General features: G+C 42.2%; 1 protein-coding gene and 1 long non-coding RNA gene across 3 annotated transcripts in view; one reads left to right on the top strand and one right to left on the bottom strand.

Annotated features, from left to right (window-relative positions):
• DOP1B (DOP1 leucine zipper like protein B) overlaps positions 1-26,759 on the bottom strand; it is a 69,266-nt gene that overhangs the window by 3,391 nt on the left and 39,116 nt on the right. Inside the window, exons 21-36 of one of the 2 annotated variants that reach the window (XR_014510657.1) lie at positions 25,937-26,122; positions 24,687-24,812; positions 24,253-24,387; positions 23,566-23,621; positions 20,639-20,743; positions 20,471-20,537; positions 18,237-18,381; positions 16,719-16,801; positions 16,218-16,327; positions 15,370-15,521; positions 14,764-14,825; positions 14,484-14,612; positions 12,355-12,491; positions 10,860-10,915; positions 9,208-9,363; positions 6,940-7,072 (exon numbers count right to left, since the gene is read on the bottom strand). Coding sequence is in view for 1 of the 2 variants with exons in the window: in XM_083438666.1 (XP_083294792.1) it covers positions 6,940-7,072; positions 9,208-9,363; positions 10,860-10,915; positions 12,355-12,491; positions 14,484-14,612; positions 14,764-14,825; positions 15,375-15,521; positions 16,218-16,327; positions 16,719-16,801; positions 18,237-18,381; positions 20,471-20,537; positions 20,639-20,743; positions 23,566-23,621; positions 24,253-24,387; positions 24,687-24,812; positions 25,937-26,122 (1,833 nt within the window). In the remaining variant the exon portion in view is untranslated. The remainder of the gene's footprint in view (positions 1-6,939; positions 7,073-9,207; positions 9,364-10,859; positions 10,916-12,354; positions 12,492-14,483; positions 14,613-14,763; positions 14,826-15,369; positions 15,522-16,217; positions 16,328-16,718; positions 16,802-18,236; positions 18,382-20,470; positions 20,538-20,638; positions 20,744-23,565; positions 23,622-24,252; positions 24,388-24,686; positions 24,813-25,936; positions 26,123-26,759) is intronic. The other variant, XM_083438666.1, reaches the window with a different exon arrangement.
• LOC310676674 lies at positions 174-8,509 on the top strand. The gene is made up of 2 exons (XR_014510673.1): positions 174-731; positions 8,228-8,509. It is a non-coding gene; the product is annotated as an uncharacterized lncRNA (long non-coding RNA).

Here is a 26,759-nt window from a genome sequence, read left to right as displayed (position 1 = left end):
CTTGGGGGAATGAAGACACATGGACACAGTATATTAGGTTAATGGGCAAGAAAAGGCCACAACTTTATTGATTACAGCATGTGAGAAGGTATTGGCTTAGGCATTGGACCACAGCAAATTTGACTCCACCCACTCGGAGAGGGCTGAGTCTGATGAGGGGTTAAGGGATCGTTTCCCGCTCATAATCCCTCCCCTCCGGAAGGAGGAGAGGCTTTCTCAAACATTTTGGCTCCTGAACGCCGCAAACCTGGAAGTGACTGTTCCGGTTTGTGAACTATTTTTGGAAGCCGAACATCTGGTGGGGCTTCTGCAGCTTCCAATTGGCTGAAGGATCAAAAAAGCGGCTTCCAGCACTGACCACCATGGCGATCAGTTGTGCCCATGCCAGCGGAGTCGCTTTGCGTGGCTAATTGAGGATGATATGGGAGTAATTATCCTCATAAAACTCCCCCAGGGCCGGGGGATGCTAGCTTCACCCGCAGATTGTCCAATACCTCCCACCCGTTCCAAAGGAATGCGGGGGGCAGAGGGCACTGGGTGTTATGCACCGCGCGTAATCGACAACTCTCCAAAGCCAACACCATGAGTGGAAGTATTCCTGTTAAGGTGATATTTGGACTTAATTAACAGGCATGCTCTGAATTAGGGGAGAGAGAGACTGATTCAGTTGGTAGGTTGTCTTGAGGGCTAAGGTTTCGATCTGGAGAAGGACTTCTGTCGCAATTGGAATGGTATGTTGGGGGCGGTGAGCCTCCATTTTTTACTCTCGCTATATATGTTATACATGCTGTTTTATTCGGCAAATCTCCCCCGAAGTGATAAATGATTTGAAAACGCAAGTGGGATTTGAAGACCGTTTGATTATTTCTATGGGTTAACTAAAAGATGGAACTGTGTAGAATCTTGATTAGGATTTGGCAACGACCCTAATTGAAACGATAAAAAGAATTCTTGACTAGATTTATCAGGGTTTTGGGAAGAATCTGCTCATTAACAGTTGGAATGAGATCACAGTACAAAATCTTGGATATTAATGGCGGGATGCCAGACTTCTTTGTCTTGGAGTGATGCACTGAAAATTACCCTTGTGTGCAGAAACGAAACCAACAGAGTTGCTGAGACTTTTGGATGACAACAGGAAGAAGTAAGAAGAAGCTCAGAAAATATTCTACACAGAATAACACAGGATTAACCCTTTTGCTAAATTAACGGGTGGACTATTTAAAGGTGAAAGAAAGTTGTTGGATCAGTGACTGACAAAATAAAAGAAGGATTAACACAAGAATTGTATTATTTGGACTAAGTTCTATTGCAGGTCATTAGATCACTATGGCCTGAACCTCAGAGCATGGGAAGGCACACAAAGTTATGTGATTTGGTATGGAATAAATGGTTATTATTCCAGTTATTTTATAATTGGTTATTTTATTTGGATTATGTTATGATTTGGAATTGTATTAATGTGGCCTATTGGATTGTAAAAATAGAAAATTAATAAAAATATTATTTTAAAAAACCACAATTGGCTGAAGGAGCTTCCTGTTGCCAATCTGAAGCTACGCTTTGGTTTCTGAACGTTTTGGAAGTCAAATGTACTTCCGGAATGGATTCTGTTCAACTTCCAAGGTACGACTGTACTGCCCTTTTTTTACTATGCTTGGGGCGTGGGTTGTGCTAGTTGCACCATATGCTAGGCCACTATTATGACTTGGAAGGCTTATTTATATTGTTGTCAAGGAAGAAGCATGATACAAATATACTATTGTAGGCTTATGCCCTTTACTTTGCCAGAGAATTGCTTACCCGCGTCCCCAGGACCGAGAAGAGAATAAAAAAATTCCAGGAAAGTTTCTTCTTTGGAGAAAAGAGTTTTATTGCAAATCTGTGCACAGAGACAGTCAGCAGAATATAGTTTCTGAAATCTGACTGTGCAGCAATACGCATCTGCAAGCCTTCTTATACTTTAGAGTATTTACCCACCTCCCAGACCTCCCCCCAAAACTTCCCCAATCAGCTGGCAAGTTTCCAACTTATTCCTTATATGGCACATCTATATTTGCTGGCTAAGGCTGCTAGCTAAGCACTTCTTCTGCTGGTTAAGCATTTTCTCTGCTCAGTAAGCACCCCCTCCCACCTCCTTGTACACGTGTATTCTTTTGCTAGCTAAGCATTCCCTTCGTATCTCTTCTTATCTTGCATTACTTAAAGCAGAAGCAAAGCAGGAAACATCTTGCTAGTGGTTTTTAGTTGACAGCAGTTTTTGGCTAGGCAGGAAACGACCTTCTGACCTGTAACTAACATCAGCAGTTTCAGATAGCTGGTTAGACAGGAAACGGCCTCCTGACCTGTCTGATTTAGACTTTGCAAATAACTGCATTTTTGGGTTTGAGCTTGTGTAACCATCCTAGCAGAGTGCCGGAATTTACTATGTGTAGATAATATTAATGATTAACCGTTCCCCTCTCCCTTCACTCCCTCCTCTTCTTCTGAACAACCTAATACTTAGGTTCGTTCTGGGGTATGGGCCTATACTCCCTCATCACAGCGATGACTGTGGGTCCCAGCTTCCGTGACAGGAGTCTTTGCATCATTTGCTGCAAGCATTGCAATAAGCAGGGGATACAGAGGCAAAGAAGCAAAAGGATTAATAGCGGTCCTGCTAATAATACTATAACATTCCTGAGCCAACTGCCATCAGGGAGCCAGGAATACATCCAACCCCATGCATCACTCCCTGTGGCTTTCAGCGGGTTTGCAGCTATCATTGTTTCCATGTGGTTGATGGTGGCTGAAATATTTGCTGACTGGTCTGAAATGTACATGCAGCAATGGGAATGAATTAAGGCACAAACTCCGCCCTTAGAGGCAAGGACTACATCCAAAGCGTAACGATTTTGAAGGACTACCTCCCTTATCTCTGACATTTCCTTATTAATTGCTTTTAAGGCCGAGATGGTGGAGTTAAACAAAGCCTCGGTCCAGTTTGCCAATCTATGCAGATCCCGGTAATTCATGGCTACACCCAAAGGGGGTAGAAGGGACCTAGAGATGGCTGTGCCGGTATACTGGTTAATAGGTGATTTCGCGTCCCTTTTGTTACGCAGACGGACTGTTGGGAGCTTATCCATCTTATACACCAGGGGTACGACTACTCCTAAAGTACAGGTTCCAGAAAAGGCAGAGGGGATTTCTTTGTAGGCTCTTGTGCCGCAGAGCAACCACAAATCAGACTGGAGCAGGCAGTTAGATCTGCTGCGCGTCGTCATCCAGGTAAACCAAGTATAAAAATCGACACACATAGCATCATATCTCTAACATAGGTATTATTACTCCAAATCTGATGATAGGGCTCTGACCGGCCGGTTTTCCGTATATGTGAGTCATCTCCCAGACCCAACCCAAGTAGGGCTAGTACCAGAAGGGTCAAGGGGATGGGGGCTGGTTGTTCCCTCCCACAAAATCGGTGACGCTCATGCCAGCAAAAGAAAACACACATCCATATGACAAGAGCGGTTGAGATAACCCCTATCCACCAACCCCAATCCTTCCATGGTTCCTCCCACCAATATTCAGGGGGTGTGCTCATTGTTGAAGAGCTCACTGATATTTGTGCCCGACTATCTGTTGAGCCTCAAGGATGAGAGTCCACTGGTGAGCTGATGCTCCCACTACGTGGGTCAACTTTTCTGCTAACCCTGATGGGTGGATTGAACCACTTGTTTAGCAATTTCAATGCACACCTGGTTAAGGCTCCCACCCCTGCAATATTTGCATTAAGATAGGTTCCGTCCCATCTATCGCCTGCATTAAGAGTAGGACCTGGTCTATCAAATGAGGTTGGTACAGTGCTCTACCTCCCATATAACAGTTGACTACCCTCCCACAACAGCAAAAGCGGTCCAGAACTCGATAGAGTTCGAGCGTCTCTGCAACTTCCCGTATGAGCACTATCCACGCATGCCGGACAGTGGTGTGGGAGAGGAGCCACAACGGGGCAGTGGGGTGTTTTAAGACGGCAATCTCATCAAATCCCAGTTTCCAATAGCCATAGAGCACACCATCTCTTACCACCGGTAAGACGAACCAGTCGTAGCAGAGTCCATCAGGCCAATAAATGCGGTATGGCTCAGTGGGGTCAGGGCTGTGGGACATAAAGCAGATAACAAAAAGAAAAGAGAAAGTCCCTATGGAAATATTAAATGTCCTGGTGAGCTTCCTGGGTTAGTCCTGGCACGGAGTTGGGGACGCTGCCCGCGGGCGCCCCTCCCATCCAATTCTTCAGCTGTGCGTTGAGATATCAGCTTCCGGTGTGATATCAGCAGAGCGGTCGTCTGCCAGGCGTCTGGAGATGGTCAGCTGGAGGGGGTCTTGTGAATTGGGGATCACTGTCCAGTCAGTTATTGCCCTTTTCACACGAGTATGGTGGACCCAAGGGGTGATGCCTACAACCTTCACGGCAGTGGGTGTGGGAAGTAACACGGTGTAAGGTCCCTTCCAGCAGGGCTGAAGCGGAGTCTGGGACCAGTCTTTCACCCACATTTCGTCACCAGGTTCAAAGTGGTGCAGGGCTCGACTAAAACACAGGGAGTGCGAGCCTGGGTCCACCTATTGAGGGAAGGAAAACTCGAGAGAGAGACTGAACATACTGGTCTATTTGTGTACAGCTATGGGGTTAGCAAAGGGTTTGGGTTTCAGAATTACGGGCGGTACATTTTTAGCCATTCCTGGAGGATTATCTTCTGCTCATACAGCTGGATTTACTTGCTCTAAAATGCAGGTGGGAATAGGCCCCTCCTCTTCTTGTACCATCATGAGGCACCAATATTCCCTCAGCGGGGCTTCCATCACTAATTCCCCGGGGGGCATTGTGGCCTATATGCTTCTTTCAGTCTTTCAAGGAAGACGCCGGGCGGCTGCACAACTTCAGCAATTTTGGCCATATTGATAGGACGCTTGGCCGCCCTCTTCATGCCCTCTATTACTGTTCTATGGTAAGTCTCCATGGCATTTATTCCACCAGGGTCATTATAGTCCCAATTGGGAGTCCTCCTGGGGTAAATATTTTCTATCTCTACCTCCTATCTGTTCTGGGATCTCAAGTAATCCCTAGCTCCTGTGTGTACCTTCCTGACTTCCTCTGTAGTCAGGAGGGAATCTAGCAGAAGCTGTATATCATCATAGGTGGGCTTGTAGGTTTTAAAGATCCCTTCAAATAACCTAATTATCTTTGCAGGGTCCTCTTCAAAGGCGGGGTTGTGTGGCACGCTCTCAGCCAAGGGGGATTTTTGTCAACATTTGTCTACCAGGTTGAAATATATGGCACCTGGTCAGGGTGAACTTTAATAATGTTCTGCCATAAGGGGTTTGTTAGGTTTTCACCAAAGGTTCCTTTGGAAGGCGATCCAGTCCCTTGGGTGGGCCAGTCTACTTTGCAAAGGGTTCTTAATCTTTCTTTCTTCAATTTAAAACCCCAATCATCATCCTTTGTGGCGGCTTTCCATTTGTTCAGAAAACATTGCAAAGGGGTGCATTTATTACCGCCTGACTCCATTTTATAAGATACTCCGCACCTAATCCAGCAATCACACACACTCCAATCTCCACGTCCTGTCAGTGGCCCAGACGAGCTCGCGCTGCTGGGAACCGCACTTCAAGGACCACACATCGCTTGGCCGATGGCTCTGAGCCCCAGCCTCTCATCCACTCATCTACATGCACTGGAGTATCTTCACTCAACACACACCTCCCCTCCCCTGTTTCCCCCTTCCCTTTCCTTCCCTTTCCTTCCCTTTCCTTCCCTTTCCTTCCCTACCTAGCTGACGGCACCTTATTGCCACGGCCAGCCGGGGGTGATCAAGCCCCATTATTCCTAAGCTCCAATACCACTTCCCGGAGCTTACCTTAACTTCAGAAGTCACCCACGTCCCTTCGGCCGTCTCCTTTCTCCCGCGACCAGGTGTCTCCACTCAGGAGCGGTGTGGCTGGCTCCCCCCACGAACAGGCAGGGTGTGCACTGGAACCCCAACACCGGTCCAAGCTGTTCACCTGGTCGAGCCTGGCTCTTCCCGGCCCCCTTGGGGTGGGGCAATTCCCGGCCAACGCACCAAGCTGTAGGCTTATGCCCTTTACTTTGCCAGAGAATTGCTTACCCGCGTCCCCAGGACCGAGAAGAGAATAAAAAAATTCCAGGAAAGTTTCTTCTTTGGAGAAAAGAGTTTTATTGCAAATCTGTGCACAGAGACAGTCAGCAGAATATAGTTTCTGAAATCTGACTGTGCAGCAATACGCATCTGCAAGCCTTCTTATACTTTAGAGTATTTACCCACCTCCCAGACCTCCCCCCAAAACTTCCCCAATCAGCTGGCAAGTTTCCAACTTATTCCTTATATGGCACATCTATATTTGCTGGCTAAGGCTGCTAGCTAAGCACTTCTTCTGCTGGTTAAGCATTTTCTCTGCTCAGTAAGCACCCCCTCCCACCTCCTTGTACACGTGTATTCTTTTGCTAGCTAAGCATTCCCTTCGTATCTCTTCTTATCTTGCATTACTTAAAGCAGAAGCAAAGCAGGAAACATCTTGCTAGTGGTTTTTAGTTGACAGCAGTTTTTGGCTAGGCAGGAAACGACCTTCTGACCTGTAACTAACATCAGCAGTTTCAGATAGCTGGTTAGACAGGAAACGGCCTCCTGACCTGTCTGATTTAGACTTTGCAAATAACTGCATTTTTGGGTTTGAGCTTGTGTAACCATCCTAGCAGAGTGCCGGAATTTACTATGTGTAGATAATATTAATGATTAACCGTTCCCCTCTCCCTTCACTATATAAAAATATAATCCGGACAGTCAGGATGTTTAAGTTTCAAAATGTAGCTAGGTAATCCTTCTAAACAAACTATGAAATCATTAGAACTATGAAAACCAACTGAAATTTAGACTTTACCCCATATTTCCGCTTTATTAAGTCCACAATTCTAACAATATGCGGTTTGCATTCCTGATGATTTTCCATTAGATCTGAGGATGTCATGCTGTAAGCCTGTGTGTCCACCTCTGGAACAAAGGCCCACCTGTACCTGGAAACAAAAGCATTTTGATATAAGGAAACATACACAGGAGGAAACTATTTTGAGAACATTGGCTAAGAAAGAAAAGAATAAACATTCTTGCCCAACTATTGCCAACAAGCAGCTTTATTTAAGGAGGAGGATGGTAACTCAACTCCCTCTTTTCCTGATTGTCATTTGGCAGAGCAGAACCTATACACTGGCATTTTCTCCACATTCATCCAGATATGCTTGTCATTTTGATATGCTTTTCAGAAATTCTATTGTACTACAAGGACAACACTGTTGTTTCGATTGGTTTCAAACACTGAAATGAAGCACCAATGTGCAAAATCTAGTTTGAGACTGCAGTAGTTACTTTGATGTAGCAGGCCTCGTTTGTTTTCTGCAAGAGTGCTTAACCTGCAGCCTGGATGCAGCTGCCCAGCTATGGGAAATGGCCTGTCCGCCCCTACAGGCTTATCTGCTGATTTGATTGAGATAAAGTATTCTCCCTGATCTTTAGATGGCAATCTCTACAGACCTTTATCTCTTGATCTCAGGAAATAAGATCCCACTGGCTGCTCTTTCAAGAGTAAAATGCAGTATTTCCCCTCCTCCCAGCAATGGATGGGATATGCTGCCTTTTTCTTTGCACAGATCCTTTTGTGCACAGTAAAAGGCAGTGTTTGTAACCACCTGAGTGCTCTGGGAAGAAGGGCTGGCAATGCTGATAATGTGTGTTTGTGTGAGTGCACATATGAGAAAGTGAGCATGAGCTGTGTGACTGCATGTCTGGTGAGGGTCCATGTGTTCTGTAGTATGCATGTGTGCGCACTCCCACACTTGCATTGGCCATGTTTGCCACTGACACATGGTTCTCAGAGGGGTGAAGGACTGTTAAAACAGCCCACAGGTTGAAAAAGGTTAGTCCCCCCCCCCCTATTCTATGGGAAAACGTCAATGAAGTTATGCCAGTTCACCACTGTTCTTTATGGCCCTTTCACTTAAGAAAACAATTTTATTCTGGGAAGCCCTTCTCATGTAGAAAATTGTGAGGTTCTCTATACAGTCCTTATATGTGACAAGTGTAAATGTCTATTCCACTGTGGTGAAAACCTATTTCTGGTTAAGGAATGAGTTAATCCTCCATAAATTGGTAAAAAATGTGTTGTTTTCCCCCAGGATGCAGCTACAGACAACTTGTGACTGTCTTAGTCTTTGTGCTGTGCAGCCTTAGCATGCAGTTCTGGCCTATATCAGAAGCATTCTGCATGGAGAAATATTGTGGAGAAGAGACAGAAGACTGAAGTTGCAGGAGTTTGGTGGCCTTGGACTTGCGGAGAACTTTAAGCAAGGACTCTGAAAGCTGAAAACCTTCTCTGGGCTCAGAGAGAGAAGCCTTCTTGAAGTAACTGTGTATAGTGTGTTTTGTATTTATTAAGTAAAACAACCTCTGTTACACTTTGGCTGCTGTGGGAAATTGAATCACTTTGCTGAACTTCTGACAGCACACAATCATCCAACTGGTTATTGGGCACAATCATTCAACTCGTTTCGGTTCAACACACATGACCAATGGGCAGCGCCATCTCTCTTCCTTCATGCCATCAGGGTGGGAGCAACTAATGTAGGTTTGGCAGTGAACTGCGCAGAGGATATTAGTGGGGTGCCTATTCTTATTGCAGCACCATAAACTAAACTATCACACCACAAAGGCAAAAAGGCACCCAGCACATTTTCTACTTATGAATTAAAAAATAATAACAAAAAAACCGCAGGACTGCTTTGCATCTTGCAGATGAAGAGTGTACTCAGTTATCACATACAGCCACCAAAAGGGAGGTACCCAAAGAAACTAAACAAAATCAATAAGTGAAACACAGAAACCATCAATCCCCAGGAGTCAATAAACAAATCTATGCAGCAAAGAGAAGAAAGGCTTACTGAAAATGTGACGTCTCCAGGTGGCAATGAGGCACTAGAAAAGCAGGATACAATCTGGCCTCCCTGTGTATGGATGGCTCACAAACAGAAAAAGGGCCAGGGGAAGAAAAGGGCCAGCAAAGGGATGTACAAGGGCTGCCTGATGACCTTCACATGCTCTCATTTCTCAACATGCTGCACTATCTGACTGTCATAGGAATAAAAATAAGCATGCTTACATCTGAAACAATTGCATCTTGTCAGGTGGGAAAGAAAGTGCAGTGTCCAAGAATTTGCAGGCTGATAAATACAAGGAGAGCTCATTCTGCTGTATGTCACCAAGCAATGGGCCATTGCCCTCTGATGTTTTCTGTTTACTTATTTTACTGTTGTGCCTGTGAAATTAATAAATATGAAAATTAAGGATTGAAACACATACAGAGCTAGCTATATTTACTCTTGGATTTTTAAACAAAAGGTAAATGCTGAATAAGAGTCAAACCAAAAATGACTTATAAATTTATATCCTTGCAGTTATATCCCACCTTTCTTCTATCATGTACCTCAGGAAGACCCTGGGGTTTTTCTAGGAGGTCTCCCATCCAGCCACATACCAGAAACCTGTTTTAACTTCAGCAAGTTGGTGGCTTCATGTGCTTTCTTACCATATCCTGGGTGAAGCCCTGCCTAACAGGTGCATACGTATAGATCTGATGCCCTCTTATGGGAAAATGGCGGAAGGTGATTTTAAAGGGGAAAATGGCACGCTAGGAAAAGGCCAAAGAGCTCCCTACTCAAAATCACAGTTGTTTTTCATAAAAGGAAAATGAGAGAGCTGGGACTTTGTGTGTAACCTGCAGCTTGCTTCTGCGAGGTAGCAGCTATTAGAAATGCTATTTATGAAACAAATGTGCTACATCTGAAAAGACTTTGGAAGGTGGTTATCGAGCCCCCAGAGGTTATGCTCCACAGGGAAAGGTCCACTATGGCCTCAAATGTTTTCTCGAGGACTTTCTCCCATGTAAGCAAATAGTTGATATTCAAATAAAATGCTAAGCCAGAACAATTTATTGGCAATAGCAGTATTCATTATAGCATTCAAATTTCTGATGATGTGAAATTTGCTCTATTCCAACCCATCCAGCAAAAAAGGGGCACATCACTATTCTATCCCACATATCTTACTTTTCAGCTTTCAGAAATACAACTTCCGAATAAGGAGCTATTCCACTACCAAATCTTTTGTGTATCTGAAAGCGTTGGCTTCTCTTTTCCTCCCTTAAAATTACTGGCCTGGTTTGAGACAAATGTTCATTCCCTGAAGTGACTGCAATATAAAAACTATGATCTGCATTTGTGAATGAGCCACCACAGTCTAGTAACACAGACAGAACTCTCAAAGTCATTTCAAGTACATTTCTTTTTCAATTTAGTCTGGCCACACATGTCAGCTGTCATCAGGTGCTGAGTTATCAGATGTTGAGGGAAAAATATATATAAATGCATTCGTGGACCAGCCCATTGTCTTCCCTACAATGATCCTCATCCTATTTTATTTGTGTAAAGCTGGGAACACAAATTACCTCACATCAGGGTCAGACTAACAATCCATCTAGCCCAGTATTGCATATTGAGGCTGAAAGTGGCTCTGCAGATTGTGCTCTCCCCCCCCAATCCCAATTATTTGCTATTTGATCCTTCTAACTGGAGATGCTAGGGACTGAACCAGACTTCTGCAAGGACAGCAAGACCTCTACCACTGAGCTATGGCTCTTTCCCAAAGCAAGCAGACTTACGAAACAGGTCACAAGATCGCAAGCAACTACAACTGCCACATTGAATGGTCTCACCAAGGATCATCTGTTTATTATGTACAGCAAAAAATTCTTACTTTGCTGGTTCCTCCTCTTCAGCTAAATCTTCCTCTAGCTGTATAAATGCTTGAATCTGGGTAGCAGAATTGAAAGAAGAAACCAACAAGGTATTAATATATACAATTCAATATTAACTCAGCTTTACATTACATTATGCATATAGGAACTATCTCAAGGCTCAACTGTCAACAGTTTACTGAAATTTCCTATTAGTTACACCAGCAGTGGGAAAACCTTTTGGCCTGGTGCGCTGGATTTTTATCTGCCCCCCGATAAAAGTGCTATAGGTCTGTTCATGTGGGTCATTCATTTTAACTTTTTCAATAGTGAGACAATTAACTTATTTAATTTGCTTGCTAGTGCTTTATTGCAAAACGGCTTCCTCAGCCATTCTATTTAGGGTTGTTTGACTAAAGTAAGAAGAAAGAGAAGTGCAAGATATAATGGAAATGACATATATATATATAATGGAAACAACCCTTTGAGGGCTGGCTTTTGGATCTATAAATTTGGTGCTATGTTTGGACTTAGATTAGGGTCTTATCTTTAGGGTTCAATCCTGGTGAAAATTTCGGCTTTCGGATTGAAAATCAGCTGATATTGTAAAACCTTACACTATAAATTTTCTTTTCTGCAATGTTACTCTTATTCTTCAACAAATAACTCTTTACTTTACTCTTGATCAGGAACTGCTGATTAACTGGGCTACTCCATTTCCCCTCAAGGCCTAGAGTCTACAAGTCTGGTGGTCTAGAGAGCTACCTACACAGGAATCTATTATGCTTCTGCTAAAATAAGGCACCTTCCTAGAAGGGCAAGGCCTCAAATGATGTTTCTTTACTGCTTAGCATTGAGTTCTGTGAAGTAGATTGATCTGCTCTAGCATGAAATGATATGTGGGAAGGTTCATTTTGCTTAGTGCTGGGTTTTGGTGTGCAAAGCCTCTTTAGGCCAAGCTCCATCCTTATTTGCCCCAGATATGATGCCAGGTATGATGCCAGGTATGATGTCAGGGACGTAGGTGGCGCTGTGGGTTAAACCACAGAGCCTAGGGCTTGCAAATCAGAAGGTCAGCGGTTCGAATCCCTGTGAAGGGGTGAGCTCCCGTTGCTCGGTCCCTGCTCCTGCCAACCTAGCAGTTTGAAAGCACGCCAGTGCAAGTAGATAAATAGGTACCGGTCCAGTGGGAAGATAAATGACGTTTGCGTGCGCTGCCCTGGTTCGCTAGAAGCGGCTTAGTCATGCTGGCCACATGACCCGGAAGCTGTACACCGGCTCCCTCAGCCAATAAAGCGAGATGAGCACCGCAACCCCAGAGTTGTCCACAACTGGACCTAATGGTCAGGGGTCTCTTTTTATGATGTCAGCTGCAGGGTAGGTGGCCATGGCTTCCTACAAATGGGTTTGCAAGCCAAATGCCAAGACCTGGGGGGCCAAGTATGGACTATAGAATGGAGGTTCCCCTGAGATTTTGAAGGCTATTGTCTCATCTTGTTTCTAAGGACCATTTACCAGCTCTGTCACCATGATCGGCCATAATGAAGTTAGGTGCTGAGGGGAAATTCTTAGCAAAAGAACCCTGAAGAACAGAAACATCTGGGCAGCTACTACAGACGTCTGTCCAACACGCAGGTTGTCAGTCAGTCGCTCTAGAATAAAATTTACAGAAAGATTTAAGACACTTTTGTATTGAACTGTAATGAATCAGGAGCGCTAAAACGTATCTGGCTGGCTTAGTTATATCATCCTGGGACCGATCAAGCTTCTTACCCATTGGAAAATTATTACACTTATGAACTAGGATAACAATTACAGTTGCAAAATAATGTCAAACTGCATAATATGATCATAATGCTCAGTCCCAGTTAGTAACCTGGCAGCCATATTCGGCACTAATACAAAAGAGTCTTCAGAAGGCAGCCCACAAGGAATACCAGTTGCCCACTCAAAATGTGTCCAAGAATCGACAGACGCAGCAGTGGCGAAAAAGAAGGCAAAGTTTATTGCTGAGCAATAAAGACCCAGTGGAATATTTTCCAGAGCCTGGGTCCCGGAGCCCCTTGGGCATTGGGTTTATATACCTGATTACAAACAGTGCTATTATATTGCAGCAAAATCAAGCCAATGAGTGGGGCAAGAGCCCTTCCTATGCCCATGTAAAGAATACTTCTGCTTTTCCATATTGTGCATCATGATGCCCTTTACCCTAATTTTCAGCTATAAAGAGGAAAAGAAACCTATTTGACAGTTGAAGCCTGAGTAACACCCCCCCCCATCTGTTACTGGGCTAGAACATTGCATTCTGTGGCAGACTTCTCTTTCCTGTGCCCCATCTCACGAGCATGAGAAATAGTCTGGGGAAGGTTCCCTATAGAAAAATGCCAACACATCAGATTTATTGTTGCCTTCAAGCACAATAGCCGGCCAGAGAGAAATAGGGCAAAGGTAGACTTTGGATTCCTGAGATTTAGCCACTTGTAGCCCTATCATTAGGATACATGGATACATAGAAATCATCATTAGGATACATGGTTATATAGAAATCATAAAGGTAAAATTCTCCCAGGTGCTCTTGCCACAAGGCTAGGCTCACAGCTAGTATACCAGTCTAAGCAGGTTGAAGGAACCTTGTGCTCCAGAAGCAACTTGTGCCTTTAGTGATGGACCAAGGATCATCCTTAAGCTGCAGGCTTGTCCCTCCAGGGTGTGCAAGGCTGTCTAACATAGGACAAACCCTTGAGCAGAAGAATCACTGATCCACATTACCTCTGTTTTGTCTGGACTGAGCTTGGGTTTATTGGTCCTTATCCAGTGTATTAGTGAAAATATAAGCACTGATTTAGTACTTCCACAGGTTTACTCAGATTTGATGAAAATGGGACTAAGAGATGGGTGCCACTGGTTTATTGATGACAGCTCATCCCAAACCTCCAGAAGACCTCACTCAGTGGTTTCATGCAGATATGAAATAGAATTGGGGACGAGGGAGAAACATGCTTGACCCCTTACTAAGGGGTGGAAGACTATTCCCCCAGAACCACCTCCAGAGATTGGCTATCTAGATAGGGATGGAACTGCTGCAACACAGTGTCTCCAATTTCCACTCCAGTCAGACTATTCTGAAGGGTATAGAGCTCTGTCTCTAAAATCAGAAGATGAATTTGCACCCCTCAGATTTAGAGAAAACTCAACAGACCCTCATTCTGTGAGCAATGCACCTCACTGCCAACTTGGAACCTTCACTTGGCTCCATGCATCTGTAATATCAAATCATAATTTGGCTTTTGCATAAGCAAGCATCAGGCTCATTTCCCCTCCCCGTCCCCCTTCTTGCATGCTCCAATGCCCTTCCCTGCATGGCAGATCATAGTTTGTTGTTGCATTTTAACTGGCAAACTATGCTTTGTGATTGCCCTCCAAATCAGAATTTCAAACCTGTTTTATCCTGATTTGCAGTTCTGCTTTCCATTTTATATGATTTGGTGTAAAAGAGGAAATGCAGGAGGATATGAGTCTGTGGATTGTTTCTGTAACACAATGGTTTGTTGTTGTTAAATGAACTGAGCCTATGTGTATGCATGCTTCTTTCCATTCACATCTTTTACTGAACATCTGTGAACAATGCAAACTTTAACACTCACCTTGTATTAAAGGAAGGTAAAGGTGATATTGATCAATTTCTCCACTGAAAACTGCAAAGGCCTGACGCTTTAACAACATTGCCTTTTGCTCAAAACTTGGAAAAAGTTTTAAAGAACTGCTCTGCATAGCTGTAATCAAGAACAGAATTGCTATTAACATAAGTTGTTTATATATATAAAAACAGCTGCTGCCTTGATAAAAAGTTTAATTGGTTGTTTTCTTCTTGATTTGAACTTTCTATTAAAAGTAATGGAATAATAATTATGAAAAAATACTTACTCATCAAATCTTTAAACATAGTTTTCTCATGTGTCAGAAGATGATCGATAATGGCTCGCCAACTGAAGAAATTTAACAATTAAGTAAAGTTTAGTGTAATTTAAGTTTAACTCCTCTAGCCCCTTGTGTGAAGCAAGCACAAAGGAAGATGACATTTCTTTCAAAGTCAACCAGGTGCTGGGCAGTAAAATTGTGCAAATCTTGTGCTTAGTTTATGATGAATGCAGACACTGACAACTCCAAGCTGCACAGTTTATCACAATTTCCTACACATGACAGTCTAACTTCTCTTTAGAAAATTTCATATTGATATTGAAACAGTCCTGAGGGACTTTAGTTTTTTACCATGCCTTGCACATCTTTAAAATAATGTATTAGAATAGATGCAGATGCATTGTAATCAAAGTTTCAGTTAAAAATACTCTCTCAACACAGTGACAATAACCTGCTCTTTTTCTAAAGACCAATGTTTTTCTGAATGAAATCACTGGAAAATTAGCAACTTTAGAGAGATTCCAAATTAAAAGTACAACTTCATTGTAATCTACTGGAGTTTATCCATTTGTACATTCAGAAGCCAACAACAAGACTGCCCGAGTCATACACCTTACTGAATGCATGAAGTATCCATCTGGAAGAAAGCTGGATCCATATATAGTTCTAAGACATCTTTCTTCCATGCGCGCTTGGTATAAGCATAGCCACTTAAAGAACTGAGCAACTGTGTACTAGCACGAAAGCTAGGGAGATTGTAGGCACTGTAAACAAACACAAACAGACAAATCACTTACTTTCAAAATATGTATGTCACTCACATGCTCCCAAAACTGACAGACTTCATAGCAACATTCTACTTTAACCTTGTTGATATTCAATAAGATAATTATTGATTGAACAAAAAAATTATGTTAGTTGCAAGGAAAATTAATGTGTTATCTTTTCCAAGCTCAGATCTGGAGTCAGTACCACCAGCAAGCAGAGGAACCCTATCATGGCTGATAAATTATTATGTTCTTTTGACATTTCTAACCTCTTGCAATAAGATTGCTGCTTTGCTGCTTTGTATTCAAGGAGCAACCTTAAGCCAAGTCATATCTTGTAAGTCAGGACTGTCAACTGGAGAGGAGTACCTGTTTCCATAGTTGAACCTGAATTCTCATTGTACCATCCCAAATTTCCACATACTTCCATAACAGTCAAGCATCCATTTCCCCACCATGAGAAAAAAAGCATCACAATTACTATGCTCTCGACTCGTTTCAATAAGGAAACGTGTGCTATCTTGGCAGTAGGCGGCAATCACTTAATGCTTGGCAGATCTATGAAGATTACAAAAGAACAGTCTTGGAAGAGCTTTGACCTTGAAGCAAGGAATCTGCCCAAGTTAGGTCCCCAAGTATGGTGCGTATATTGCATGAGTTATATATAGGTGATGTAAGGAAAATTTTATTTACCTGTGATTGCGTAAGTAAGGAAACACATAATACAGCAAACGCGAGATCAAAGGCACTGCTTTCTCTTTTTCATCACTCCGGTAAACCATATCCAGCAGAGAAGCAAGAACCTATGGAGAAAGAACGTTCCATTTAAAAAAGAACGGCCCTTCTGATTTCACAGTAATCCTGAAAATTGTGAAGTGTCAAATTTCCCCCCCAAAAAATAATAATAAAAAATCCTTCCAGTAGCACCTTAGAGACCAACTAAGATTGTTATTGGTATGAGCTTCCGTGTGCATGCACACTTCTTCAGATAGATTTCCAAAACATTAGCAAGGCAACTGATGCATCCCCTTTTCCCTCCTCCATGGCTGGCTTAACGCTGTATGCTCAAGCGGCTCTGCCTGTTAATGGAGGGTCAGTGAACATGCAGAGCTTTCACTTATGGAACATATATATAGGAAGGGTAGTGGCTATAGAGCGGTTTCCCTCTCAGAGTAAAAAGAAATCAGGACTCACCTCTGCAAGGATAGAGAGGGCCTGAACACTGTACACGGATGGGGCAGAGGCAGAGACCATTGAAGAAGGTACTGTTGATGTATCTGTAGAAGAAGGAACATTTTCTTTTTCTTTCATGCTCTCCCTTAAACTTTTTCCCATTAGTAGTGGGTGTTTTTTGGGGGGGTGGGAGACCGATGGTTAGAAAGTTGTTCTGAAGACATTGGGCAAGACTGGGCAAGACTAGCCACATGCCTTTAAAACAAGCAAATCAGCTTGTTCTTCACCAAACAGAAGGCAACAAGCATTCAGAACCCAGTGTGGGGCATTAAAAGCAAATAAAGGATTGAATACCCCTGGGTCCCCAATGGCTTTCCTGCTCTAAAGTTCAACCTCACGGCTTTGCTCCCCCCCCCCAAACACATCAGCATTTAATGTGCAGTTAGAACTACAAAGACCCCAAGCTGCCTTTCCTTATGGAAAAAACCAGCTGCTGGGGGCTCTTTATTTATGCACACAAAATGCAATGTGTTGCCAGTCCCTGAATTTAGCAGTTTAAAATGCCCTTTAAAGGGAAGCTGCCGGTGCCATCCCCATTTTCTTTTTGGCACCAAGTGAAAACCTTCTCAATTATATTGGCCTTTTAGCGATCCATTTTATGGTGTTTTTTTTGCAAGTCACATATTTTGGCTGAAGAGTAGCTGATAAATCAAGTAAATTATTTAAAAGAGAAGCTCTATAATGGAAGGAAGAAAGTTGCTGGATATTTGTGTGATCAAATGCTTGCACAATTCTGAGGAGACTTCGCCTCTTAAAGTGTTTCAGTCTGACTTGGGAATATCAATCCATTTATCTTCTGATTCTATAACTAATTTATCTTAAAAGTCACACACACACCTCTCCAGCTTTGCTAACCTAATGTTTTACTGTTTCCTTTTTTCTATTATCTACCTTCTAAAGAGTCTGTGTGCTGTGGTCAGTACTCAAGGGGCAGACAGAAATGAAAAGGCATATTTGAAGCACCTCTGCCCCACCTTAAGCCAAAAATAGGGTTCCAGAGGGGCTTACAAAGATTAGTATTAAGACAGCCCCTGCCTTCAAGCTCACAGTCCCAAAGGCATGAGACACACATGGAAAAATGAATGGGGAGAGAGTAGGGGGAATCTCAGGTATTACTTCTCAAAGTCACATATCTTACAGTAACCATGTGGGACGGAAATAGTTCAAGTAACTTGACTGAATGTCTCTAGGGAACAACTGGGGAAGAGCTAAAGGCAACTGGTCTCAGCAGATGTGATGGAAAAGCTCTGCTGTTTCTCCTCTCCAGTTCTATATTATCAGTTACCTAGCTAAATGAATTTGTGCTCCAAAATGGAAGCTGGTGGAAGAGCATTGTGTGAAACCTAAACATTCCTTATATGGCCAGTGTTTTATAATTGCCCGATCCGACTTCTTCTCTCCACCTTAAGCAGACCTGTGGGACTAAAATGCTTGTATAAAACAACAGCTAGCCCACAGAACTGTCTCCATTTTTCTTACCGCAGAAATCATCTTCAGCCATGGGCTCATCTAAAGCAACCTGAGGCTGAGCTTTCACCTCCAGATTCCTGCTCAGCCAGCTAGTTTGTTCTAGCGAAGAACCAGCAACATTCCCGACGGCTTCCAATATTTTCTGGGTTACCTCCTGAAAGGGAAAGCAGAGTAAGAGAGACGAGTGATTCATGCATACAGACATCACTCAGGGCATTTTGTCTTATGGAAGTAATATTTGTTTTATTGTGAGAAGGGAGACAAGTGGCAAACCAAAATATCACTTTACTCCATTTGAATTCTGTGAAGGCAGTGCATCCCACAGAGCCATTCCCCCTCCCCACCAAATACTGAACCTCTTGCTGGAGGTTCAGTGTGGCTAATGTGTGATGTGCAGTTTGCAAGGCATTTGTGACATGCCTATTGGCCCATTAGAATAATGAAAGTTTCATTTTTCTATTAAAAAGCCATCCTAAAAGTTCTATTGGACATATTGTAGATCTATAACTACATGTTGGCTATGTTCTTTTTGGACTTATTTTCTGGGTTCAAGGGTAAAGTACAGAAGGAAGAACTCCACCTATGGTATGAACCAATGTTTGGTAAGAACTGTTTGCTGCTTGATTACAAGAAGCCATGATGATCATTATGCCCAGGTATCATCCTTACCATACAGAGCTTGAGATAAACACAGCAATGGGCCCTATATCTTCCTTTGAAGATGAGTGTTTGAAAGTTCTCTGATAGTAGCACCAAAGGGACCCCTAGATGAGCAAATTCTGGTTACGCCCTATGCTAATTAAAAATAGGTTACTCCCTATGCTAATTAAAAAAGATAATTTATCTCTGTGATCTTTTTGAGTTTGAGCTGGAACAAAAACAGACTTTGTTTAAACAGGAATGAAATACCTTATTACTTTCATCCATTTTTGTCTTTGGGTACCTTTTAATACCATGCTTCCTGTTCACAGTTTAAGAATTACCTATGCCTCTGTTTAATCAAACTGGGAAAGAGTATTCAAGGGAAAACACCCCAGGTATAAACTGGGGGGGGGGGAGAGGGGTAAACGATATGAACTAGGCACTTGAAGGTTGTGGTGTTGTCATGTCCCTGGTGATGCTTGTTACATCATAATATTCTTTTTACTTTTATCAACATTTTATTCCCATTTTAGAGACAGAAGCTTTTGTTTTGTGCAATTAATGTAAGGCAATAGGGCAAGATCTTAATTAGAAACCAGTTGGTTTCAATGTTCTTCATCCAGGTTTTGGAACAATTTATGACTTAGTTGTGATAAGGAAAGCTGAAATATTTAAGGATGAAAGTGAAGGAAAAGAAACAAAGAAGGCGAGTATCTTGCTACAAGTCATAAATTAACGAAGGACTAATTATTAATGAGAAGTGAAATTGTTCAGGGGTACCAGAGAGAACCAGAATGTGGTTTGAGATCCGAAATGAAAGGGGGGTTTCTATTAGGGAAACACAAAGAAGAGAGAGACTTTGGGAATGGGGGGGCACTCTCTCAATGTTTTCTTACATCTTTTAGCTTACACTGGTTTCCCTCCCTCTCCCAACAGCATCTTCCATGAGGGTGTGCTGACTTGGGGTTATGGGGTGGGGGAGAACAGGTCTGTGATTTCTGCATTTCCTTGGGCAAGCTTGTCTGTTTGCTAAGAGGCCTCAGAGAGGCTAGATTTTTCTTATGGCGTTTACTATTTCATTATGTTTTTGATTGTCGCTATTTTTGCTCAGGAATCTTCCAATGGAAAACCGAAGCCCTCACTTACAGCAAGTCTGGTAGGTATGGACCTTTGATTTATCATCCCCCAAAGCCCCCAGTTCTGCCTCACAGAAGCAGAACCGTTTTGAAACCATGGGCCAGATCTTTAGCAGGATCTGCCTCATTGGTAAAATTTGGCAGGTGGGTGGGGCTGCCCATCTGCCAGTCAGCTGACATCACATGACAGTGCTTTGAAGTCCCTAATTTGTACCTCACAGGTAGCAAGATCCTGCTAAAACAAAGGTTTCCCCCTTTTATCTTAGTTCCTGCTTCAATGGAAGTCCCTGCTGATGCAGTCAATTTGTATGGATTGAATTTAGAACCCGTTTTTCACAACAAGCTAGTGGTTTGGGACTATTAAGGATATATCTTCCATTAAGTAGTCAAGTTTGGTGCATGACATGGGGGAGCAGGGAGAAATCAAGATCTACATGTACGAACTGAAAACATGCTATGGAGTACCTGCAGGTCTTTCTGATCCTTCTTGTTTTCCTGGTTTGGAGTTCTAGTCACAAAATCATTCAGAGTGCTGCAGAAGAATAAGCCCAAGTTAGTGTACCATTACACTACTAGTGTACACTATGAGTGTGCTACAATTGTAGTGTGCAAAAACAACTGCTGCTGCCGTACCTGAGAAGCAAGAAATAACCAGGTGGTGCCAAATTCAGCTGCACAGATTCCTTCAACACTCCTAACAACGACTGGAAGTTCTCTTGCAAGGCTATGACAGGAAGTCTGAGGGAAAACAAAAAACACACACGAAGCCATCAGTTCCAGTGCTGAAAAATACTGAAACCATGCACACAGCAAGTATCAGATAGGGGCTTACAGAAAAGGCTATTTAGTTCAGTTTTATGTTGAAGATTAACCATTCCTACATATTGTTGCTGTCAGGCAATTTATGCAATTCGTTGAGGTAGCAGTGAATACACAAGTGCTCTAACTTACTTCAGAGCCTTCTGGTGAAGTGAGGAATAAAAGAATCCCTAAGTGAATACATTTCTGGGACATTTACAATGACAAAGGAACACTGCCTTCAGCTATACACGATGTTGGGTACCCTATTAAAAACCCAGTTTCAGAATGGATAAAATCTGATACATCAACAATAAAAGTATGATTTAGGGAAGAATTTTTAAAAAATTGTTTCATTGGCCCTAAGAGCACTATTGACCCTAAGGGCACTGAATCACACCAAGAGGACCATGAGTTTTGCACACAAAATATGTAAATGAGATTGTTGCAAACATGTAATGATTACTAGCTGCTTGAAAATTGTATCTGTGTGATACATGTTTGTTGCACTCATGCAATATGTCAATATGTACAAAGAAAAATAAAGCAATGCCATACTAAAGTCAGGAAAGTGTCATCCTCCTAGCCAGCATTTATTGTGCATCAATACTGTACCTATCACATGAATTGCATAAGTCCCTCCCCTATCCAGACATCTTACAATCCTCCACACAATCATGTAGGTGTCCAAGATTGGACTGAAATCGCTGTTAATTATGACCTTCTTGGACTTATTTTCTGAGCTCTGTGCAGAGGGAGCAGACCCAATAATGGTGTGAAGCAAAGTTTGGTTTCATGAAGCAATAGTGATCCACAAGGCCTGGGCCAAGCATTCTTTTTTGTGTTTTTATTAAAATATTTTTTTATGAGTAACAAATGTATATTCAGTTTTCAAAACGTTGAGTCCTTCGTCAGTTACATTCAGTTTGATACATTATTGTTAGGGGACGTTTTTGTGTCAGTATCACATGGGCGGTATGATTCTACTTTGTGGATGTCTTTGAACAGCTTTGAGATAGAGACTATTTTGAAGGAGGAGCACCAGGTTTCAGGACCCCTTTATGATGTCGTTAAACAGGCTAGTCATGTGGGGCGTCAGGGTTTCTTTGAATTTCTTGTTGAATTCTGCTGTAAAGCCATCTGGGCAAGCGGCTTTGTGTTGTTTTAGGTCTTTGAAGACAGTCTCTATTTCCTCTGAGGTAATAAAGCTGTCCATGTATTCTTGTTCCTCTGCTGTTAATAAGGCTGCCACCTTCTTTTATGTTCTATTAGTTTAAGGAGTTTTTATGGTTCCTTAAATTCTTGAGCACAGGGGGTCATTCTTTTACAGTTTTATTGTTGGAAGGTTGACACTGCCTTGCTGTCAAAACTGGGAACTTTGTACCTCAGGAGAAATTAATCTTTTATTTTACTTTATTAAGAGAGAGGGCTGGATGGCCTAAGTTTTGAAATGTTCCAAATGTTTTAATAAATCCCACCATATGGGACACTACAGAATTACTATTTATCTTTTAAAGAGCGTATTTTCCCTGTTTAGAGGTAGACACCGTTAGGTTCGGCAATTAGGATGACAAAGGGGAAAGATTTACAACCTCTCTCTCAGCCAGGTACCAAATGGTATCAAGATTCCTCTTCTTGGTCTCAACAATATTTATGACCCAGTTATGATAATGAAGTTGAAGGAGCTCAGGTTACAATGAAGATGAAAAGAATAGACAAGCCAGAATCTGGAGACTGTCGTCATAAATTAAGTATCCATTTAAATGAGTAGTACATTCTTCAGAGGTGAATCAAGACAGAAAGAACCAATGACCTCAGTGTTGGAAATAATCTGAAATGAAAGCAGTCTTTACGATGAAAACAAAGATGTGCTACTCCTTATCTTTCTATCCTGATCTTGAGTCCTTTTCACAATCCTTCAACCTACATGATGTTTTTCCTCCTCTCACCAAAGAGCTTCTCTCCTTGCAGGTTTGGAGCTCCCTTCTCATTCTATTTTGGATTTTTGGATGACTTTTGACCAGGAGCCTTCAACTGAAAACCACAGCAAATCTTGTAGAGGTGCACACTTTGACTAGCTTGTTAATTAGATAGTTAATCATTCTTACTGTTTTTGCAACGCATTTGCTACCTCTGGTAAAATGAATTAAGTTGCTACCATGCCTCACAATATCTTACTGTAGCAATAGGGCACTTGGGAGCTATTTGTATTAACTCTTTTGGAGCTCATGCTATTTGAACAAAGTAGTTCTATAGTTCTCAGCATCAGGACCAAAAAAAATCACTGTAAGCATGCTGTGCAATTAAAAAAAAAGGAAAGAATAGAAAGCAAATGCATTAATGTTTGTAGTTAAAGGTAAAGGGACCCCTGACCATTAGGTCCAGTTGCGGATGACTCTGGTGTACAGCTTCGCTTTACTGGCTGAGGGAGCCGGTGTACATGTAGCCAGCATGACTAAGCATGACTAAGCCGCTTCTGGCGAACCAGAGCAGCGCACGGAAACACTGTTTACCTTCCCACCTGAGTGGTACCTATTTATCTACTTGCACTTTGACGTGCTTTCAAACTGCTAGGTTGGCAGGAGATGGGACCAAGCAACAGGAGCTCACCCCGTCATGGAGATTTGAACCGCCGACTTTCTGATCGGCAAGCCCAAGGCTCAGTGGTTTAGACCACAGCGCCACCCGCTTCCCACCTAATGCTTGTAGTTACTGGATTCAAAAAGAAGTAGAAATGTATAACAGCCTAGAAGCTCATTTACCTTTGTATGAAAGCATAGCAGAACTGGAGCACTGGGATATCCACTAGAGAAGATTTCTGGAAATCAATAAAAAACCCTATTACCCAATTTCAAAGAAAACACAATAACGCAAACTGAAACATATTACAGGCAAAATAATCTACAAATTATTTCTGTGATGACTTGCTTCTAAGTAAACTTGTTTAAGTAGTGGTTTTGTAGAAATAAAACTGTAATTTCAAATTTCCTACAAGTTGTTTACAAAAACCAGGGACACCTGCAGTTCCTTGAAAGACACTTGGGTTTGAATAGAGATCCCAAATTAGCCATGCTATCCCAGATATATACCCTCTTGTTTACTGTCTTGGATAACCCTCAAGTTACTATGTGACTGACTAAATCTGAACGCTAATCAATTCTGTATGTTGCTCACAATCCTTTAAATAGTGATGAGGCAAAAACCAAGAGCTCCTGGTCTATTCCCACCTTTCAGCTCATTTTATCCTCCCACTAACTGCTTCATTAAAGAACCAATCAATTTAAGGAATTTATCAGGTTAAGATATCTCTCAGAACTACAGCCTTTTCTTTCCATGGAGTGTGGGGACAACAACCATGAATAATCCATTTTTTAACCTTGATATAGTAGGCTGAAACTTCCTAACTTGTGAGTAACAGAGATTATAGACAGAGTAAAAACGACACCTACCTCTTCACCTTTGATTTGGGATGGTTTCTTTACAACTTCTTTTACAAGCTGCAATATAGTGTCTGTCTTCAGAGTATTTAGGGCACAAACTAGATCAACAAGTATAAGCTGAGATGCACTAGCTGCGGGAGGAATCTGAAACAAAAACATACATAAAGGACCACCCCTTGTATATTGATTTGTAACATGCCTTTTCAGAAATATCTGGTTCTATTCTACAAGCATGCACAGGAGCTGAAACTGTGGTGTTCAGACACAGGAGAAACAAGAAACCAGGCATACTGCGTGCGGGGGGGGGGGGGGGTCCGGCAAATGCTTTGAAGTAGTCTTTGCCAACCTGGTACCCTCTATATGTTTTGAAGTTTTCCCTTATCATTGGGCAGGGGAATGAACTATTCATCACACCACATTTGTGATTTCTTCTCCTCCTTTACCTTTGTTTTGTTCTGATGCCTGTGAGATTTTTTGCTGCTCCACACTGCTGCTACTGCAGCTATAAGTTGCACCCCAAGCTGCCCAGTGAGGGGATTCAAGAAGTCAAGGATTTTATTCTTCAACGTCTATAAAAAAGAAAACAAACACTTCTTCTAGAATGGGTTTGGATGGAATTTGTTTCCCTACAGACAGGTGCCCTGATACAATGTCATAAGCAGCTCACTATTTTTAAATCACACTTTTTGTTCTCATCCTAGGGGAAAAAAGACTCTAAATTCCCATTGTGCATGTATTTCTCATTATAAGCAAGAATTTATCATGCAGCAGTTTTTCCATGTGGCACCTGGAAGTTGCTTCTGAAAATGAACATTACAGCCGCTGTTGAGAAAACACAGTCAATAACTGTGTTGCGTGCATGCAAAATGTGCTTTATACCAAGGCGATTTCCTGAAGGCTTGTTTACTTAGGGAGGAATCCTAACTCCCAGCAAGGGAGGTGTGGGGATAAGCACAGTGGGAGAGCTATCACTATCAAAAAGGCTATCAGTGACTACCAGTTGCTGGGAAGCACAAGTAAGAATGCTGTTGCATTTGGATGCTGCTTACTGGCTTTCCATAGGCACTTGGCTGGTGACTGCAAGAACAAGATGCTGAACTTGATGGGCTTTTGGTGTGATCCAGCAAGCCTTTTCTTATGTACAAATCCGAAACTCTGGCATTCGCATTGGCCAGAGCGGATGGGATGTGTGGGTGGGTGGGTGGGGTACTAGTTTGAGGCTTACATTAGGCCTGTCTCTGGTTACTGTCCAGTGGATCCATGGCTAGTCCACCCTCTCCCCCCACCTCATTTGGGGGCCTTACACCAGGCATTGCTGGTGGCTGCCTTTCAATAGCCTGCACTGTCACTGGGCCAGCAGGGCCCTACAAGGCAGAGACCCTGTGATGACAGATCCTACACAGTGCCACATCCTGAGTTGACACCAGCAATGCAGATTAAGGATAAAAGCCTCCTCTGTATTTGGTGTGACTCTCTGCCAAACAGAGATGTATTTAAAGTGGTTGACTATATCTGCAGATCTTCAGTGGTGTAGGCACCTGAACTTTATCTCTATGGCTTGCTGCAGAAGCATTGCCAATCACTTCCAAAAATGTCTATTAACCTAAGCAATTTCCTATCAGAAAAATGTGGACAAGGTTTTCCCAGCTGTGGGGCACCTGCCCACAGATCACCCAGGCTTAATAAAGCTTACTTTGGTTGCCTTAAAGTAAACCGAAGAAGAGCCTTTTGTTCCAAGGAAGTCAGCTGGTCTTTTTTGAGAATCTTCCTTTTTTATGACACCCCAAAGGAGAGACATGGTGTTAATGATACGAGGAAACTCTTCCAAAATGGCATTCCTGGCATTTCTTAGGTTTATAGGGTCAACATTCCACGGTGACTGGGAATACAAAAATAAATAAATAACACATTAAATCCAAATATGACCAACACTGGAGATCACCCACACTATAGATATGCAGGAAAGAAACAACACATTCAAAATCCTAAACAATATAATATATAAAAAATAAGCAAGGGTGTTCTTTGCAATAATGACATTATAAATCAGACCCTGTTTTACCATATTGTAAAATTCATTCCAAATTTTTTGCTTAGCCTTGTTTATGCATATATAGGGCTACAAACAATTGCACTACATACCACCACTTCCTATAATTTGCAAAAAAAGGGTTCCAAATCAGAATTTGTTTCAGCAGTATTACTTGATAATGGATAGCTATCTTGGCTTTGCAATCAGATTTAAAAATAAAGTGGAAAATGAAATGTGTTGGCAGGATAGATTTTCAATATCACCTCTAATAAATCGGGTGCAGATTCACTTGATATTTTAAAGAAAATCCTATCTGGGATTTCAATTTTTTTAAAAAAATGTCTGGCCACATTTCACATCTCATAGTATATTGAGGCATAGACTATATAAACATACTTTAAACTAAAATACCTGCTGTTCCCCCGGCTGCATTTTAAATCACAAACTCAAAGTAGTTATCTTTGAAATCATGAAATTGATACAG

This window comes from Podarcis tiliguerta, assembly GCF_965153285.1.
Source record: "Podarcis tiliguerta genome assembly, chromosome: 4".
Classification (NCBI taxonomy): Eukaryota; Metazoa; Chordata; class Lepidosauria; order Squamata; family Lacertidae; genus Podarcis; species Podarcis tiliguerta.
The sequence above is the reverse complement of the archived record's forward strand: the minus strand, read 5'-3'. Positions and strand labels throughout refer to the sequence as shown.